The sequence below is a fragment of the Eutrema salsugineum genome, unplaced genomic scaffold (genome assembly GCF_000478725.1).
Source record: "Eutrema salsugineum unplaced genomic scaffold, Eutsalg1_0 scaffold_7, whole genome shotgun sequence".
In the NCBI taxonomy this organism is placed as follows: Eukaryota; Viridiplantae; Streptophyta; class Magnoliopsida; order Brassicales; family Brassicaceae; genus Eutrema; species Eutrema salsugineum.
Genome location: NW_006256486.1, coordinates 7,054,209 through 7,073,735, shown reverse-complemented (window position 1 = coordinate 7,073,735; position 19,527 = coordinate 7,054,209). Strand labels below are relative to the sequence as shown.

The window sequence follows — 19,527 nt, the reverse complement described above, 5'->3', positions numbered from 1 at the left end:
ACAAAATTATTATTAATTTATAGATAAATTAATATCATGATAAATTAATAAAATTTCATGGTCCCAACATTATTAATTTATAGAGGTTTTACTGTACCCGGATTTGCTTCAGCGATCAGATGCAAATAAGAAGGCAGTCGGCTATATCCATCCTCCGGATTTCCCTCACACATTCTTGTGCATACATCAAAGCTCTATATGAAGTTGTGTAGTCTATTTTCAGTTCAAACATCACCTGCATTGAATCTTTGATGTGTTGCGCAGTAATCCCATCAATTATTCCCACACGCTCTATAAATAACTTCCCAATGTATCTTGGAGTCGTATGCTTTCGGTGAGCCAACCGATCTAAAACAGAACAGGTATGAGTTTTGACATATTTTGTGACCCAAAACGTCTTTGCTTCGTTCTTTACAGCTGCTCTAACTCTCCATAGGCATCCTTTAATAACACATTTAGCAACAAACAGACGTTTCGATGACTTATAGCTCTGAATGCAAACTTCAACATAACAGTCGTCAACCTGATCTCTGAAATCAACTCGTCTTTTGTAGCAAAACTTCCGTTTACTTTTATTTTGTCAACCCAATTTCTTTCATATCCTCTTTGAGGAGCCTTAACCGGTTCTTCAATCCACTCACCCTCTGAATCAGAATTTGAATCCTCATCCTTCATTTTCCCATATTGGTTGTAGTCCTGATCCTCAGAGTCAGTACCGTCTTCCTCCTTTACTGGATCATTTTTGATGTCCTCGTTTATCTCATCATCATCATACTCATCAACATTTTCATCTTCACCTTCCTCTGTAGTTTGATTACCACCTTCAACAGAACACCCATCAGCAGCATCAACACCACCAGTACGTCCATCATGGTCCTTGCGAGTAGATACACAAAGACGTATAATGTCTTACTCAACCCAATCAAGCTCTGTACTTGTCTATCATTTGTACTATGCATAGGAGGGGTATCTGGAGCCATGTTTGCTAACATTGAATCTGGCAATGCATAAGTGATAGACACGCTTTCCGTATTTCCATCCAGCATGTAATCATCTAGAGTCATAGCTACGAGTTCTCCATGTGTACAATCATCATTCAAGAAGACCAACCTCCCTCCTTTGCGATTATCCACCACAAAATGTCACGACTGAGCACCCATAACCCATTCTCCAAATACAATAGGCAACTGAGTCGGCATCTGCAAAAAAGGTAAACCACATAAGTAACCGTGTTTTCCAAGTAACATAGAGTTGGCATCTGCTATAATCGGCTAAAAGTCTAAACATTCAAGAAAATTCATCACTTTCTAATTATAACACATATCAACGTCAAACTCACGTATATGTAACAAAAAAAGGCAAATCAACATGTCCAAACAAGAAATATATTTTAACATATACCATTAATTCGAAAACGAATTTTTTGTTAAAATAATTAGGCAGACTTCAAGTGTAGTCTTCTGTGTTATTCTCCTTCGCCAAGCAGACTTCACTAGCAGACTGCTCAGTCTGCTGATATGTGCTAATTATCTTTCAAATCTAGAAAATCATAACTATTAATGTATAACACATAAGCATACCAAATTAATATAAGTGAAGGAAATATACCTAGACAACAAGAATAAAAATTAAAAAAAAAAATTCATCACACAAAGTTTTAAAAAATTGCTTTTTAAAAATGAAAAAAATGCAGACTTCCAGCAAAACTCCACTAGGTATATTTCACGAAGAAGTCTGCCAAAAAGACAGGGTTACTTTTGCAATTGACCAAATGTTTGACTTTCGTAGTAGACTTCTCTATAAAATCTGCATCAGAAAAAGGTTATTTCTGCAGTTGACCAAACGTTTGACTTTTACAACAGACTTCTTTTGAAGTCTGCTGTAAGAGGCAAGAAGTCTTCTGTTGTTGTGAAGTCATCAGAAGAAGTCTACACTATAATCGAAGTCTGTTTCAGGTTATTTCTGCAATTGACCAAATGTTTGACTTTCGTAGCAGACTTCAAAAGAAATCTGCTGTCAGCAGACTTATAAAATAAGTCTGCTATAAGTCTGCTGAAAGGTTATTTTTGCATTTGACCAATTCTGAATTAAATTAATAGCAGTCTGCTGGAACAGTCAAAGGCGGTCAACATCTTGGTTAAATGCAAAAATAACCTTTCAGGTCAAACTTCTCTTTCTCAGACGTCTCAACGAAGTCTGCAGAAAAAGTCAAAGTATAATATTTTCCGGTCAATTGCAAAACTATCCTCGCTTTTCCGCAGACTGAAATAGAAGTCTACACGTTGTTTTTTTGTATTCAAATGAAAATTCGCAGACTTACAAAGAAGTCTACTTTCAAAAAAATACCAAAAAGGTCAATTGCAAATCTAACTTTTTGCGTTGACTAGCAGACTTTAAAAAAAGTCTACTTTCGCGAAACATAGCCCAATGTTAAAGAAAAGAATTAGATGTTTACCTCCTTCCAATTTGAACTCGATTAACTTTGACACAAGTTCAGAATTTTTGAAACACACGAAAAGCAAACCAGCCCAGAACTTGGTTATCCAAGAATCGCACAAAATATATGATTTGCGAATTCAAACATATCAATGTCGACCAAGAAAGAGATTTTTAGATGAAACTGGAGAGAAATTTGAAGATAGAATAATGTTTTGAGCGGCAAAATAAGCATTTAGAGCTTCAAATGCGGATGGGCAAGCCTTAAGAGCTTCAATTTTGGTTGGTAATGGTAGTTGGCGAAATTGAAGATGATGACATTTTCGTGAATACTTAATATATCTTAGGATGATTATGTCTTTTTCAAATTTTCTTAAAAAATCGATAATTATAAACATAATGGCATTTATGTTATTATATGTGGGTTTAGGGAGATAGTAGGGAGAAATTGGCTAATATTGAAGAGGGAAAAAAAAAGAGGTTACATTTGCATTTGACTCCAATTTATGGGTCATATGTGAAAGAACCCCAAAAAAATTTTGGTTGTAAATTTATATTTTTTATTATTTAATTTTTTATGATATGCTAAATTGAAATACATTTTTTTTTTATAAATTGTAATTTTTTAATAATCTATATAATTTTTTTTACTAGGATTAAGATCCAATTATAAAATTTCATTTTTAATAAAATTTGTTAAAAAATATAATAAAAATCAGTAAAATATGTTTTAAAATCTTATCATTTAATTTATCATGTGTTACTAGTTATTAACTTTGAGTAATTGTTTTTTCTATTTTTAAAAATTTATAATAGTGGTCAAAAGATAAAAAAAAATCGAAGACACTAGAATAAGATTAACGAAAAAAAATACATTTAAAAGTTTGGTCTTAAATAATTGGTAGAAACAGGCAGGTTCATTTTTCATGTGAGACCAGCAGCCACATCAATAAAACAATTTTATTATCGGCAAACTTCAATGGGCTTCATCGGCATTCCTCTACAGAGACGCACGAGACGGTCACTGACGGTGACGGTAACGGTGACGCCGGCGTAAATCTAACGGACTAATGAAGACGATGCTCCGTTCTCCTTTCTCCGTCGTACTCTCCCTCTTCATCCAAGCCCTTACACTAGCCGTAGCTCTCGATCCTTCGCAGCCGGACGAATCCACCATCACCGCAACGCCGATTTTACAGGTAAAAGTCAATCAATCAATCAATCTTCTTCGTCTCCGGCGATATTCTTATCTTCATCGTCTGATTAATCTCTCGCCACTTGTAGGATGTGTTGAAGGAGATATCGGTGAGGCAGAAGTGGAATCTAACGGAGGTTAGATTTTCGAAATTGGAAGTCAAGAAGCTTCGTGTAGGTACTGGCCGGAGTTTCGAGATCCGGATCCGATTAGGGAAGAGCAGATTCGTTTTCGTCTTCCCTGACGAAGTGACCGATTGGAGAAGAAGCGGCGGAGGAAAGCAGGTGGAGTTGATGGAGGTGGTCCGGGAAGTCAATTCGAGTAAAGTTCTTGATCCGATCGTGTTGAAAGGTCCACTTGAACTGCGAGTCGCCGGAGAAGATAACCTTCTCTCGCTTGCCTTGCCGGTATGAGTCTCTCTTACTGCTTTATGACCAAATTGTTCTAGGTTACACTGATGGTAATGATCTTTTGATTGCTCAAATGGGATGTTCTAATGAAAGTATGTGCTCTCTTAGTACAATAGCTTGCTCCTGTTACATTGAAACTCTGTTATCGTGTTCCTTCAAGATGCAAAATGTAGAGAAAGTTATGATTAACTTTTCCAGGAGGACTAGGTTTTTGTGTGTTCGAATCTAAAACCAGACAGTGTCAGTGGTTGTCTACATTTTGAGTATGATAAATCCTAAAAACCTCTACTTTGCTTAAATCTGAAAGAGTATGTGAAAAATCCTAAAAACTTAAGTCTTGTTCTTCGAGCAGATGTTTAGCAGCTAGCACTTTAGCTTGCTCCTGTTACATTGGATTTACATTGAAAACTCTGTTATACTGTTCTTTCAAGATGCCAAAAGTACAGAAAGTTATGAATAACTTTTACAGGAAGAGTTGGGTTTGTGTGTGTTCGAACCTAAAACCCAGACAGTGTCAGTGTTTATCTACATTTCGAGTATGAGAAATCCTAAAAACCTCTTGCTTAAGTCTGAAAGTTCCTTTCAAGGTTTTGAACCTGTCACTGATGATTCAAGTTTTATGATTTGTTTACAGATGAACATCTCACACAACGGTTTAAAACGAGTCCTAGTCAGTGAAGGAATCTCAGTAGAAATAAGGAAAGCTCAGACAGTCTCACTTTTCCACTCATCAAATCGAAGATTCGCTGCTTCTGTAGAACCTGTAGATATGAACGAAAGAAGTTGTTTATGGTCGTCTCTGGGTGGCTCTGTGTGCGTGCCACTGCCTCCCATACAAATCGATGGATCAGCTTCACTGGTTGCCTTTAGGACTCCATATAAAGATTCCCGAATCAAGACTTCTTACTTAACCAACGAGGCAATCCAGTTACTTCCAGAGAAATGTTATCATAAAGCTCACACTTACAAGCAGAATCATCTTTCGACTGATCTTCTTGGCTTGAAGATTAAGAAGTTGGAAAGAGTTTTAAGCTCTTTAGGGAACAAGGGAAACGCGGAAACGGTAAGCTCTATGACAGCTAAGTTAAAAGCATCAGGCATGGTACGGTTTCAGTTAGAGATCGAGAGAAGAATTGGAAGCAACGAGAGTGTGACAAGTAAAAGATTAGAGTGGAGAACGAAACCGAAGATCGAACGGGTTTGGTTCGAAGTAGCTGCGAAAGTCGAAGGTGATAAGTTGAAAGCAGTTGGGATGAGAAAAGTGGTGCCTTTCATTGAAGTGGATACAGAAGCATGGAGCAGTTTGATGTCTAATATGTCATTCACTAAGTTCCCATCAATACTTGTTCCTCAAGAAGCTTTAACACTCGACGTCAAATGGTAGACGCAACATGAACACTTTGTAAGTATATATATGAAAGCAGGTTTTGTCTTCAAAGCCCTTTTGTTTTTTCTTTCTTTACGTTTTGATAATCTTTTAAAACTGAGAGTTACCATCATTTTGATGAACTGTATTTACTCTCCCTTGTATATATATACTTCGGGTTAGTTATAAAAGAATATTTACCACGAAAATTGGTAAATCGTGTTGTTAAGAATCATTGGATGAACCAGTTTTGCTTTTTGAGCTTTTTTTCATCAGCCTTAACTCAAATTCAAATCGGAATTCTTAACCGGGAAAACCAAACTAAACCATACCGAAATTTTTCTTGTTAAATGTTCGACTTAACCGAATTGTATCCATACCGAAATATAATTGACCAAACTAAAATTGTATAACACGAACCAAAACTATACCATAGTACGAATTGTATGTTGTTCATGATTTTTAACCAAATGGTGAACCGAATTGTCCACTTAGTTGAATTATGTCAAATTTGAAAGAAGTCGACCGATTTTTTACTTCCAGAAAAATATTATTCCCAAATTATTATTTTAGTTGAGGTCTTTTTTCATCAAAGACTAAAGAAATTTTGATTAAAATTCTTAAATATATGTACACTTGTTTTAATCATTGCTTGCAACGAGAGGTAACACATCAAGTCATTTATAAGCAAAGCACAGATTCACAATAAACTTTGTTCATAATAAAATTCTTAGCTCTTCATAATCTTTATATATTTTGTCAGTTCTCAAAAAAGAAAAATTCAAAATATTTTGTCAACTGTTCATTTTCCATTTGCCTTATGTGTCATCTTCTTCGCTTGGCGCTTCGACGCGTGCGGTGCGTGTAATTCTCTTTTTCATATTTTCTTTTGCCGACATGTCATTTCACAAATCATTTTTAATTTTTCAATCATATAATTATTCTCTTTCTAAATAAATATCTCTCAATCGTCGTCTCCTTCCCCAGTAAGTTAATCAACGACCAGTCACCTCCTCCGGCGAAAATGGACGTGCGAGAATCAATCTCGATGCAAAACCAAGTCTCCATGAACCTCGCCAAGCACGTAATCACCACCGTCTCTAAGAACTCCAACGTCATCTTCTCTCCGGCGTCGATCAACGTCGTCCTCAGCATAATCGCCGCCGGATCCACCGGCGCCAGTAAGGACCAGATCCTCTCTTTCCTTAACTTCGCTTCAATCGATCAGCTCAACACATTCTCCTCCGATATCGTCTCCGCCGTCCTCGCCGACGGAAGCGCTAACGGTAGCCCGAAACTCTCAGCGGCTAATGGCGTCTGGATCGATAAGTCTCTCTCATTCAAGCCATCCTTCAAGAAGCTCTTGGATGATTCATACAAAGCTGCTTCCAATGAAGCAGATTTTCATACCAAGGTAGTTCTCAATTCCTGAGATTCTCGAAAAAAACTTTCGCTTTCTAGATTTCGATTTCTTGATTGGGATTGTGAAAACCTAATCTAACTCTTATCACGCCATTTGATTAATATTAGGGTTTTAGAACATCGAGACTAAGATTTGTGAATCAAAGGCCAAAATGTGGGTTTTAGAACATTGAGACTTAGATTTGTGAATCAGTGGCCATATTGTGGATTTGCTGTGTTCTTAATTTGACCTTGTGGATTTGTGAATCAATAGTCAAAATGTGAAATTGTTGTGCTCATAGTTTGACCTTGAGGAATTGTGAATCAATAGTCAAAATGTGGATTTGGTGTGCTCTTAATTTGACCTTTGAGGATCTGTATCATCTCTATTGTTTCTCCTAAGATCAATGTTTAAGCTGCTGTTTCACTCATCCACTTGATGATTATGATTTATGCATCTTTGCTTTGCTTGTGATTGATTTTGATAATTTAGCTTTATTGTTGATGGTTTTATTTGAAGGCTGTGGAAGTGATTGCTGAGGTGAATTCATGGGCTGAAAAGGAGACAAATGGTCTGATCGCTGAGGTTCTACCAGAAGGATCAGCAGACAGTATGACCAAACTGATATTCGCAAATGCATTATACTTCAAAGGAACATGGAACGAAAAATTCGACGAGTCGCTAACGAAAGACGGCGACTTTCACCTTCTTGACGGTACCACCAAAGTGACTGCACCGTTCATGACCAGCAAGAAGAAACAGTACGTAAGCGCTTACGATGGTTTCAAAGTCTTGGGACTTCCTTACTTACAAGGACAGGACAAGAGACAATTCTCCATGTACATGTATCTTCCCGATTCAAGCAACGGCTTGTCTGATCTTCTTGAGAAAATAGTCTCTACTCCTGGGTTCTTGGACGACCACATTCCACGAAGACAAGTCAAGGTCGGTGAATTTAAGATTCCCAAGTTTAAATTCTCTTTCGGGTTCGAAGCTTCTGATGTTTTGAAAGGATTGGGGCTTACTTCGCCGTTCTCGGGTCAAGACGGTTTAACTGAGATGGTTGAATCACCAGAGATGGGTAAGAATCTATCTGTATCGAGCGTTTTTCATAAAGCGTGTATCGAAGTGAATGAAGAAGGAACAGAAGCTGCTGCTGCATCAGCTGGAGTTATAAAACTAAGAGCTTTGGTTATGGAAGAAGAGGAGATAGATTTTGTTGCAGACCATCCGTTTCTGCTTGTGGTTAAGGAGAACATAACAGGAGTGATTCTGTTCATTGGTCAGGTCATTGATCCGTTGAATTAACACTAATCTGGTTTCTTACTGAGAGTAATCAATAAATTGAGTGTCATTATGACTTATGAGTGATATGTGGATCTTTCTACGACATCTTTTGTTCACTTTGATGTGTGTAATAATTAATAAAAACATCCTTTCTATTGTACATTTCTCTTTAATGTAATTTCCTTTTCGGCTCCTCAACAATACGTTAAAAAAGGTATTTTAGAATACCTCACTTGAGGTCACACACACACACATACATACATATACGTGTGGAGATGAAGACTCTTATTTGTTTCAGTGCATGCTATTCGAACCCTGGTGGGTAATTACTGACCCATGAATTATCCCAACACAGAACTGGTCGAATAGTTGCGGACAAGGAGGTTTCATCAAATATCTATACACTAGCGGAATTATGGAATTTGTTTACCAATCAGGTTTATTATTAGTCACTTACTAAAAGCACATTTGAAATAAAAATAATCGATATTAGGATTTTTTAAAATGGTTATCTTACGACAAACAAAGAAAAAAGGAAATAGTTATAGAATAGAAAAAAAAAATGAAAAAAGTCTTTAAGAGTACCTTGATTAGTGTTCAGATGGATGTATATATGTACATACACACATACATGTATGTGAAAACTTATTATTGTTTCACTGCATACTGTTCGAACCGTGATGGATTAACTGACCCAAGACTTATCTCACCACCAAACCGGACGAATAGATGCAGAATTTGTTTACCGATAAAGATATATATAATCTTGTGGAAATATGACAATTTTAACCAAGTATATATATTACTTTTTCAGATTAGTCACTTATACAACAAATTATATAATTTTTATAGAGAATATTATCATTAGGTGTATTTTTAAAAAGTGTAATTGCCCAAAAATGTACTTTTTTGAGATGGTGTACTTATCTTATTTTGCTCCCATTTTTGGATTTTTTTGTCTTTCTTTTTCCTTTACCTTTTATTTACTTACTGAAAAATATTAAAAATATATGACCTACTTAAATTCACTCTTCAGCTTCCACACACTAAATTGCATAAAACCCGTCTTAATTCATCAGTTTCCATACACTAAATTGCACGGGATCCACCCAATATGTATGCAACTATATCTATATGGATATTCATGTAAATATGCACGTATATTTATATAGTTACATCTATCTATAATATATACATGTGGATATGCATATAAATATATATGTGTATCTATATAGTTACATCTATTTATACTCTATGTACGTGGATATGCATATATATTTGTGTTTATGTGTATGCTATTATATGGATACGTATATGTATATATATCTATATAATTACATAGATATACATATATTTGTGTCTACGTAGACGCTACTATATGAATACATATGTGTTTATCACTATACGACAAAAGAAATTAAGTTAAAAAATATAAAATGGGTATAAAAGTATTAAAAACAAAATTATATAATTTATAGTGTCAAAATAATTATTCGATTATTTTTTAAATAATAGATAAATAACAACAAACAATTATTGGAGGATGTGTGATATTAATATAATATTAAATAAATAAATAATATAGATAAGTAGGCAAAAATGTTAAAACAGTCATTTGTCTCTTCCAATTAGAAAAAAATGTGTCTTTTGGTAATTAAAATACAAAAGTTCATTTTTGGACATTATATAACTTAAAAATACATCTAATGGTAACACACTCAATTTTTATATTACACGAACCCAGTAAATCATAGACATTATAATCTTTCCTTGTAAAATGTATTAACTAATCTGGTTTTACTCTTGAGTATCTATTATATAAAAGTTGGGTTGTGTCTCACAATCTTGACACATCAGCATCTATTATTTTGACACATCAGATTTACAAAATAATTTATAATTTATTTTATTGATTTTTAATTTGTTTAGAAAACACAAAAGTCATAAATCATTAAATACAATACAAAAAACTCTTAGAAACAATAAACTTCTTATCTTTTTTATTTTTTTTTGGGTTAAAATTCTTCTGCTTTGATTTTAGTGAGAGAGAATAAACCATTATTTATTTTTATTCTATTGATTATTGATGAAGATAATCCAACAAAAAATCAAATGTAATTTGAGAAAACAAAAAAAGATCAACTACATAATCTCTGAAAAGCTTAATGAATATCAGGAAGTCAACAACATAAAGTTATGGAACTAAAAGTGAATGATAATCTCTTTGTTTATAGCCTGCATTTGGATTACAAATCTTTTTAGTTTGTATGTTGCCTTCCTATTTTAAATCTTGACAAATTCTTGTTCTGTTGTAATCAAACTTATTTGTATGCTCAAAAGTCTAAATAATATCCCTTTAAAAGGAGTCAAGAAAATGAATACAACATATTTAGAGAAAAAAATATTTTTAGTTGTAATGACTAATGATGACTAAGGAATTTTTGTTTTGTAAAAAGTCGTATTTCTCTGATGCAACAAATTATTCGAAAGTACTTGTAAAATTTACCAATACGTTTCTCTTATGCATAAAACTTCGCAACTTTAGCTAAAATTTGTAACCAAATGAAGGGAATAATAAATCTTATTAACTTTAAAAATTCGAAATAATACAACTAAAATCATGGAAGTAAGTAACTATTTTGGAAAGAAATTTAAATAAAATAAAAATCTCATAACTGTAGAGTTTGGATTTTTAAATTATTTTTTCGTATTCTGTAGTCTTTTCAGACGAATTTCATAATTGTAGGATTTGGATTTTTAATTTGTTTTGAATTTTTTATATGTTTCTTTGCCTAAAGTTGTAGATTTGGGCTTATATGCCAATTTTCTGTACCAAAGTTTTCTACTTCTACGTAAAATATCCCAAAAAGTAAAACAGATGTTAAGAGGATGAAATTGTGTGACCAAAGCCTCGGTAATATTTTCAAGCATGCAAATGTTCTTAAGATTTAGCATATGGAACTATGAAACCATAAGACGTCACTTTGAGAAAATTTGGGCTGATAGTTTTTAAATTCGCTTTAGTTAACGAATATTAAAGGTAGCGATTAAATTCAAGTGAAAGATTTAGCATAGAAGACTATCTCCAACGTAAGATCTATAGTGATTTCATACTAAAAACTTGGTGAAGAAAAGTGGTCATGGGTTTAATACAATTTGGGATATTAGTTAGAACTCCATTATATTCATTTTTGATTTCAGAAGAGTTTATGAAATACTTTACCAATTAAAATAGGAAAATCCAAATAAATTTATCTATTTATTTATAGGATATGCCTCTTGAGTTTATAACCATAAGTTGATATTTTATACTTAGTATTTGTTGGATTATCAACTCTAGATTTTGTTTAGTATAATATGTGTTTGATTAGCTTCTTTGAAGAAAATAATAGCTAAAAATAAAGTGATAAAAAATTACTTTTAAAAGAACTAAATAACAACTTTTTTTTATATGTATATGATAACCTTAAAAAAAATTTTGAATTGAGTTTATTTAAAGTTACAAAAAAGCTTTAAAATATTTTAAAAAACATTAAAAAGACTCCGTGCATTTGCACGGGTAATCATCTAGTATTTAGTAAAATGAGAGCCATCATGAGTGGTGATTAGAGGACTCAAAGCTTCCGCTACATCTTTTGTTAAATACTAATATCGATAACATCCTTTCTTTTTTTTTTTCAAATCAACAGTTCCATTTCTATATGTAATTTCTAACACATGAAATATAGGAAATGGTTGTCTGACGACCAAAAGAATTGAAAAAGGTACTTTAGAATACCTCCATTGGACTCAAATATATAATATATATATATATATATAACATACACACACACATGCATATGTTGATATATGCGGTGCAATGCTCTACTTCTCGAACCGTGGTTGCTCTACTGTCCCCTGAAACAACTCACCACGGAACCGATGAGTTAGCTGCAGTCATTCTTCAACCATCAAATTTATATACGCTTGCTCATAAATTTTATAAAAAATACATCGTATTAAATTTTAAGTTGATCGTACACTTTTCTAATATTTCACTTATTAACAGCAGATTTAAAATCAATAGAATCCATTAGGAATTAATGTAATTACCAATTTTAATCTCTAGGAGATGTTCAAACCGGGCTCTGTCGATCACGAGGAAGAAGAAGATGATCTTCAAAATCGAAGACGTAACTGTCTGCTTCCCTTACGATTACATATACCCAGAACAATTCGAATACATGGTTGAATTGAAGCGAGCACTAGACGCTAAGGGACATTGTCTTCTCGAGATGCCCACCGGAACCGGCAAAACCATCGCCCTTCTCTCTCTCATCACAAGCTACCGTCTCTCTCGTACCGATTTTCCGATCAAGCTCGTCTACTGCACTCGTACTGTCCCCCAAATGGAGAAAACCCTAGCTGAGCTCAAGCTTCTCCACGACTACCAAGTACGCCATCTCGGCGACCAAGCCAAGATCCTTTCAATTGGTCTTTCCTCCCGGAAGAATCTCTGCGTTAACCCTAAGGTTTTGGCGGCGGCGGAGGAGAATCGTGATTCCGTCGATGCCGCGTGTAGGAAACGGACGGCTAGTTGGGTTAGGGCATCGGAGAATCCGAATGTACAACTCTGTGTGTGTGTGTGTGTGTGTGTGTGTGTGTGTGTGTGTGTGTGTCCTTACTTCCTTGCTAGACATGGTTAAGTTTGCAAATGTAATTGTGTGTAGCTACCAGTATCTGCTGGATCCTAAGGTCGCTGGAACTATATCCAAGGAGTTACAGAACGAGTCTGTTGTAGTGTTTGACGAGGCACATAACATCGATAACGTGTGTATTGATGCACTCAGCGTCACTGTGAGGAGGTTTACTCTTCAAGGAGCTAATCGGAATCTTAATAAGCTAAGGCAAGAATTCTATAGGTAGGGCCATTCTTCTGATCCCATATGGATGTACCCATAAAAGATCTGGTTTTATGAGTTTGCCTCTTCTCAAGCAAGTGAAAGTTTAGGGAACTTAAAATCTACAAACGCTCTTGTCAGCAACTTGAAAGAACATGACTCTGTCTTGTTTAGTGATCCCTATGGTTTATAGTTGTCTTGGTTAAAGATTGTCTAACTGGTAATGAAGGTTCAAGGCTTCAGATGCAGGAAGATTGCAAGCTGAATACAACCGACTGGTTCAGGGTTTAGCACTGAGAGGGGACGTATCTGGTAAGAAAGGTGATGCGTTGGTTCTATATGTGAACTTGACACAAAAAATATGTTTTTGTTTTCTGCAGGAACGGATCAATGGCTTGCAAACCCTGCACTGCCCCAGGATATTCTAGAGGAAGCTGTCCCGGGAAATATTAGACGAGCTGAGCATTTTGTGCATGTTTTACGATGGTTACTTCAGTACTTGGAAGCACGGCTGGATGCTGAGAACGTGGAGAAAGAAAGCACTGTTAGCTTTGTATCATCGCTTACTTCTCGGGCTGGAATTGAGCAGAAGACGCTCAAGTTCTGTTATGACCGTCTCCGCTCTCTCATGTTAACCCTTGAAATTACAGAGGCAGATGAGTTTTTGCCTATCCAGAGAGTGTGCGACTTTGCAACTCTTGTTGGGACATATGCGCGTGGGTTTTCCGTCATCACTGAGCCTTATGAAGAGAGAATGCCTCATGTTTCAGATCCTATATTGCAGGTCAGTATGTTTCTCTGGTTTTCACATGTTGTGACTCGATCACTCGAATGTAAAGTTATACCATCTTATTGAGAAATGTATCTGAAACATATCTCCTTTTTGTTTCTTAGTTGAGCTGTCATGATGCGTCTCTGGCTATAAAACCGGTGTTTGACCGTTTCCAATCAGTAGTGATTACATCAGGCACCCTGAGTCCAATTGATCTGTATCCACGTCTTCTTAGTTTCAATCCTGTTGTTAGTCGAAGCTTTAAGATGTCAATGACGCGAGACTGCATCTGCCCTATGGTTTTAACTCGAGGAAGGTACGCACAGTGACGTTGTTGTTTTGTCTTTTATGTATTTACGTTAAGTGATCTTTTAATTTTCTTACTTTTTTTTTTCAGTGATCAGCTTCCTGTTAGCACCAAATTTGACATGAGAAGTGATCCTGGCGTTGTGAGGAATTACGGAAAGCTTTTGTTAGAGATGGTATCTATTGTTCCTGATGGAGTTGTGTGCTTCTTTATTAGTTATTCATACATGGAAAGCATTATTGCTACATGGAATGAAACTGGAATTCTACACGTAAGGACTTCTTCTACGCTTAATCTTTAAATGATACCTAAATGTATTTTTAGTTGCTAGAGTCATTAGCGTATACTTTGTTTCCTGTGGTGACCATTGCTCTTAATTTTATGTAGGAAACAAGGCAGCAGAAACTTGTCTTCCTTGAGTCACAAGATGCTGTAGAAACAACATCGGCACTGGATAATTATCGCAGGGCTTGCGACTGCGGAAGAGGTGCAGTATTCTTCTCTGTAGCCAGGTGAAAAGAAAACTATCTGTTGGGGCTACATTGTTTGGGAATTTCAAAGACATTGATCAAAGTTTTGTATTTGAATGGCAGGGGAAAAGTTGCTGAAGGTATCGATTTTGATCGTCATTATGGAAGACTGGTTGTAATGTTTGGAGTACCTTTTCAATATACATTAAGCAAGTAAGTTATCCTATGATTTTCTCGTTTCCTGGTTCCATATTTTCAATCATATGTGGGAGATGCTAAAACGAAAAAGGGAATAAAAAAATCAGGATATTACTCGCACGATTGGAGTATCTGCGTGATACATTTCAAATAAAGGAAGACGATTTCTTAACTTTTGATGCCTTGGTATGATTAAAATTATATAATCTTACGGATATTAATCTTTTATCTGTTTGCGACTAATATTAACTTTTTGCCACAAAACAGAGGCAAATAGCTCAATGTGTAGGACGAGTAATCCGGTCAAAGGCTGATTATGGTATGATGATATTTGCAGACAAGAGGTATATACATACTTCTTAAAGACTCCCTCTCTCTGAGTCTGGTCAGTTAGGTTCTTGCTATTTAGTAAACGTGGTTCTTACTGTTAGTTGCTTAGGAATGGGAAGAAATTCGTAGAATAGAACAAAGACAGATATGCTTATGTTTCGTTTATGATCTCACTTCTCTTTGCTCTAATTGAAGATTGCCCATTCATGTTTAAACTTGCAGATATAGCCGTCACGATAAGCGGTCCAAATTACCCAATTTGGATACTTTCGCATCTGGGTGATGCACACTTGAATCTAAGCACTGACATGGCTATCCCCATTGCTAAAGAGGTAAGAGACCTTGAATTCACTTATTACTTACCACTAAGTATTACCATGAGCATTAAGAACGTAGTAAGTTAAAAAAATTGGGTTTTGTGCAGTTTCTAAAAAAATGGCTCAACCGTACGATAAGGCGGGTACTATCTATGGGCATGAAAACTCTGATAACACACGAAGATTTGGAAAAGATGGCTGATACTGGTGTGCTAGACATGGTTTGTTAGTAAACCGGTTTGGTTTTCTGGTTTAGGTTAGGTCTATCCAAAATTCTTCCAATAGCAGATTTTTTTATTTTATTTTTGTTCACAATAGGGTGCCATTTCGGTTTGTTTTAGTTTTAATTTTATTTTTAAGAATCAAATTGAAATTTGAACTCGTAAAGTTCAGTTTTGGCTGTGATTAGAGTTTTGGCTGTGGAGTGTAGCATTCTAAGTATAGTGTTGGCAAAAAATACTAATAGACACTGCCTTTTCTGTATAAACGGTTTAAGATGGTTACTTCTCTAACTCTTAAGATAATAAACATAAGCTGATGAAACACACTTAGCAATATGCCAAGAACATCTCGTCCTAAAGCCAGTCAGCAAGATTGCCACGACGTGTTTGTTTTTGATCATAGCAGCTCTTGTTTGCGTTTCTCTGGTCGAGCAATTCAAGTTGTCTACTAACCCAAACCGGTGTATCTGAGTGAAGCCAGAGAGCTTCACCTGTATCTTTGTGCTTGAAGTCAGGCCATCTCGGGTTGAGCTTATCTCTCCTGTTGTCCCACCATTCCTGTGGATTCGCAAAGAAGACTTGCCACAAGTAAATCTCAGCACTGTTGGATTCTTCTATACCATCTGCTCTTCCTTGGTCGAACAGTTCAAGTTGTCTAATAACCCAAACTGGTGTATCTGAGCCAAGCCAGAGAGCTTCATCTGTATCTTTGTTTGTGAAGTCAGGCTGCTTTGGGTTCTTCTTATTTCTCCTCTTGTCCCACCACTCGTCTGGGTTCGCAAAGAAGGCTTCCCACATGTGAATCTTATCGTTCTTGGATTCTTCTATACCATCTGGTCTTTTCTGGTCGAACAATTCAAGTTGTCTAGTGACCCAAACCGGTGTATCTGAGCCAAGCCAGAAAGCTTCATTTGTATCTTTGTGCTTGAAGTCAGGCTGCTTAGGGTTTTTCTTATTTCTCCTCTTGTCCCACCACTCGTCTGGGTTCGCAAAGAAGGCGTTCCACAAGTGAATCTCATCGTTCTTGGATTCTTCTATACCATCTGGTCTTCTCTGGTCAAACAATTCAAGTTGTCTAGTGATCCAAACCGGTATATCTGAGTCAAGCCAGAGAGCTTCCCTTGTACCTTTACGCATGAAGTCAGGCTGCTTCGGGTTCTTCTTATTTCTCCTGTTGTCCGACCACTCGTCTGGGTTCGCAAAGAAGGCTTCCCACAAGTGAATCTTACCATTCTTGGATTCTTCTATACCATATTCTCTCGCCACTTTAAGTGACACCAAACGCACAGAAACAAGGTCAAGTCAGCGGAATTTTTTTTTATGATATGTTCTTGTAAACTGTATGCAACTCTCGATAGTCAACATTCAAAACTACCGAATGAAAACTTACTCATAACCAGAAGATATAAACCTGTTTCAAATATGGATTCAGCATGGTTCAAGGTTCTTTTAATCAATGTGGAATCATTCAGCTTCATATACATTATCAGTAGAGTCATTTGATGAGTAGAAGATATGATAATAACCTGTTTCTGATTTTGGCTTTTGGGGTGTCTGAGAAACTAAGACATGACTTGGTGGAGCCATCACATAATTCACCTCTGTCACTTTAACCTGCAATAATCAACGAGTCTGGTAAATCTTAGCTACACACAGAATAAATACATTAACATTACAGATACATGAAGCTGCCAGTAACATATATATACTCGGATCTTGAGTTTGTGATAAATGGGTCAAGAAGAAACAAGAACCTGGTATTTTAAACCTAAGCTGCTATTTTCATTGCCGAAAGAAACAAGGCGGCCCGAGACATGTATGAAATCATTTGGCTTCAGATGCGCAATGCACTTCCTTGCCATCGCATCCCACATGCTAAGAGGTATACTGTCAATTAAATCAAACAAGAAAGGATGCACAAATTTAAACTCTAAATTCATAATTATGGCTAACCACATCAATCCTAAACTCTGAGAGCTATGCAAATTGCAATCAGAATCCAACTCTAACCAATCCTCAAATGAATCTACACTGTGCTATTGGAATATAAGACTTTGATCATCACAAGATTTAGGAACTATGAATCTACACTGTGCCATAAGTATATAAAAACTTTGATCATCATAAGATTTAGTAACAAGACTAACCATCGCATAATAAATCCCAGGAGTTAGTTTTTTAATCCCAAACTCATGAACCCTACTCGTCTATTAAGGCACATACTATGAACAAAAACTGAAACCACACATAGTCGAGCAAGAAACTGAAATCGAACAAACCTGACCTAAAGCTCCGATTTTGATCACACGGGTCTTTCACTATAGGCAAAGTGGAAACTGAAACTACATAGTCGAGCAAGAAACTGAAATTGAACAAACCTGACCTAAAGCTCCGATTCTGATCACGCGGGTCTTTCACTCTAAGCAAAGTGGAAACACCGAACCTATCGGGTTCAACAGTGTCGATGACTCGAATGGGTCGATTAACGAAACCCATAAGGCTCACGGAGTTGGAAAGATTGGATGTGAAACCGATTGATAGTGGTTTCCTGAACAAACGCGCGTGGTGATAAACCGCACTTTCGCCGTCAGCTTCATTGGAAAAGAAACGAGATTTAGAAATTGACGCAAAGGATCCGGAGAATCGAAGGAATTGATTTGAAGAAATCTGGGAAGCAGTGCGTCGGATCAAGGTTCCGAGTCTGAACGTGTTCATCTACACGGCGGTGCGAATTTAGGGTTAACTTGGCGGGCAATTTTTTTTGTCTCGACGACTTGATCGTCGGAGACGGAGGAGAATTCTGGGGTTTGGGTTTTGCCTGATCATAGAGGCCCATTATTGTTTTTGACCCAATAGATTTGCATTCTAAACTTTTTTTTTTCTAAATTGTCTTTTGATACTGTTGGATTCATACTTAGGTTTGGAATGTTTTACCAAATATGAGATGGTATTTGTTGATTACTGTATTCAACTATTCGAGGTCGGTCCGGTAATTTGAGTTCGAAAGATCTTAAGTCGATCAAATTTTATTTAAGTTCTTAGTTACCGTTCGTTCAGTTCGGAGGATTCTCGACGAACTCGATACAATATTCAGGTCTTTATTCTCCGGGTCCGAAAAAAGATCTCTTCTACAGTAACAATTCTACTATTTATAGTACGCAAACGAGGAGACGTTCTAGGGCTTCTCGCTCGGTTCTCATCGCCTCTCGTCGCTGGGCCTCTCCTTGATGGGCCGCGCTGTCACGCCAGACCCATTTCGGCTAAGACCATCGTAAACCGGAGTCAATTGGGCCGATCTCGGTCTTTAACCGGTCCGGACCGGGGAGCGGAGCGTACCACCAACAGTATTGTAAGTTTGTAACATACTACATTAGACAGAGAATCCTTATTCAGCATGTAACTACATTATATAGGTTACGATTGGTGACGTTGTGGTATTATGTACAATGTCTTTCTATAACCAATCAGTAAAGCGGTAAGAAGTTAGTTCAAAAATGTGATATCACTATTTATCTTCTATCAATTTTTTACAAGGTAATTAAGGCCTTGAATTTTGAAAAATTAATTTGTAGAAGTAAGGCTATAATTTTTAAATTTACAATAATATAAATCAGGTTTTCGAAAAGAGAGTAAAGTACTCAACATAGGAATCAAATATTATTTGAGCTGAGCCTGCTTGTAGCATCAAAATATGTGTATTACCAATAAGATTCATAATAAGAAAATTGTAAAAAAACATAACATTTAAATCATAAAAGTTTAGATCTAGCAATATATAATGTGAGCCACAATTGTTTCACTGAATTTTTGTTTGAGTGAGCCATATATCATAATATATATGAAAATGTATCCGCAAATTGGTTAAGGCTAATTTTGCGAAATGACGGAAAAAATATTGCAGAATAGATTAATTTATTTATAAGTTTTTTTTGCGGA

At 36.0% G+C, this 19,527-nt stretch overlaps 3 protein-coding genes and 1 pseudogene across 4 annotated transcripts; 3 read left to right on the top strand and 1 right to left on the bottom strand.

Annotated features, from left to right (window-relative positions):
- The first annotated feature begins 3,354 nt into the window (after window positions 1-3,354).
- Window positions 3,355-5,624, top strand: LOC18010441. Its single transcript, XM_006393469.2, has 3 exons — window positions 3,355-3,635; window positions 3,721-4,038; window positions 4,676-5,624. Exons 1-3 carry the CDS (start codon window positions 3,507-3,509, stop codon window positions 5,423-5,425), a joined length of 1,197 nt encoding a protein of 398 aa, XP_006393531.1. The 5' UTR covers window positions 3,355-3,506; the 3' UTR covers window positions 5,426-5,624.
- A 740-nt stretch (window positions 5,625-6,364) lies between these two features.
- LOC18010466 (serpin-ZX) lies at window positions 6,365-8,289 on the top strand. Its single transcript, XM_006393468.2, has 2 exons — window positions 6,365-6,821; window positions 7,329-8,289. The coding sequence occupies exons 1-2, from the start codon at window positions 6,432-6,434 to the stop codon at window positions 8,115-8,117; spliced, it is 1,179 nt and encodes a 392-aa protein (XP_006393530.1). The 5' UTR covers window positions 6,365-6,431; the 3' UTR covers window positions 8,118-8,289.
- A 3,900-nt stretch (window positions 8,290-12,189) lies between these two features.
- Window positions 12,190-15,848, top strand: LOC18010463 (annotated as a pseudogene).
- On the bottom strand, window positions 15,812-18,354 carry LOC18010465 (protein OSB1, mitochondrial). Of its 2 annotated transcripts, none has more exons than XM_024150247.1 (4): window positions 17,975-18,354; window positions 17,346-17,478; window positions 17,118-17,205; window positions 15,812-16,856 (listed from the first exon to the last, which is right to left on the bottom strand). In XM_024150247.1, the coding sequence occupies exons 1-4, from the start codon at window positions 18,304-18,306 to the stop codon at window positions 15,946-15,948; spliced, it is 1,464 nt and encodes a 487-aa protein (XP_024006015.1). In that variant the 5' UTR covers window positions 18,307-18,354; the 3' UTR covers window positions 15,812-15,945. The 2 variants fall into 2 exon arrangements, with proteins under 2 accessions (XP_024006015.1, XP_024006016.1); XM_024150248.1 differs by having other exon boundaries at window positions 17,346-17,466.
- Between the last annotated feature and the right edge of the window lie 1,173 nt (window positions 18,355-19,527).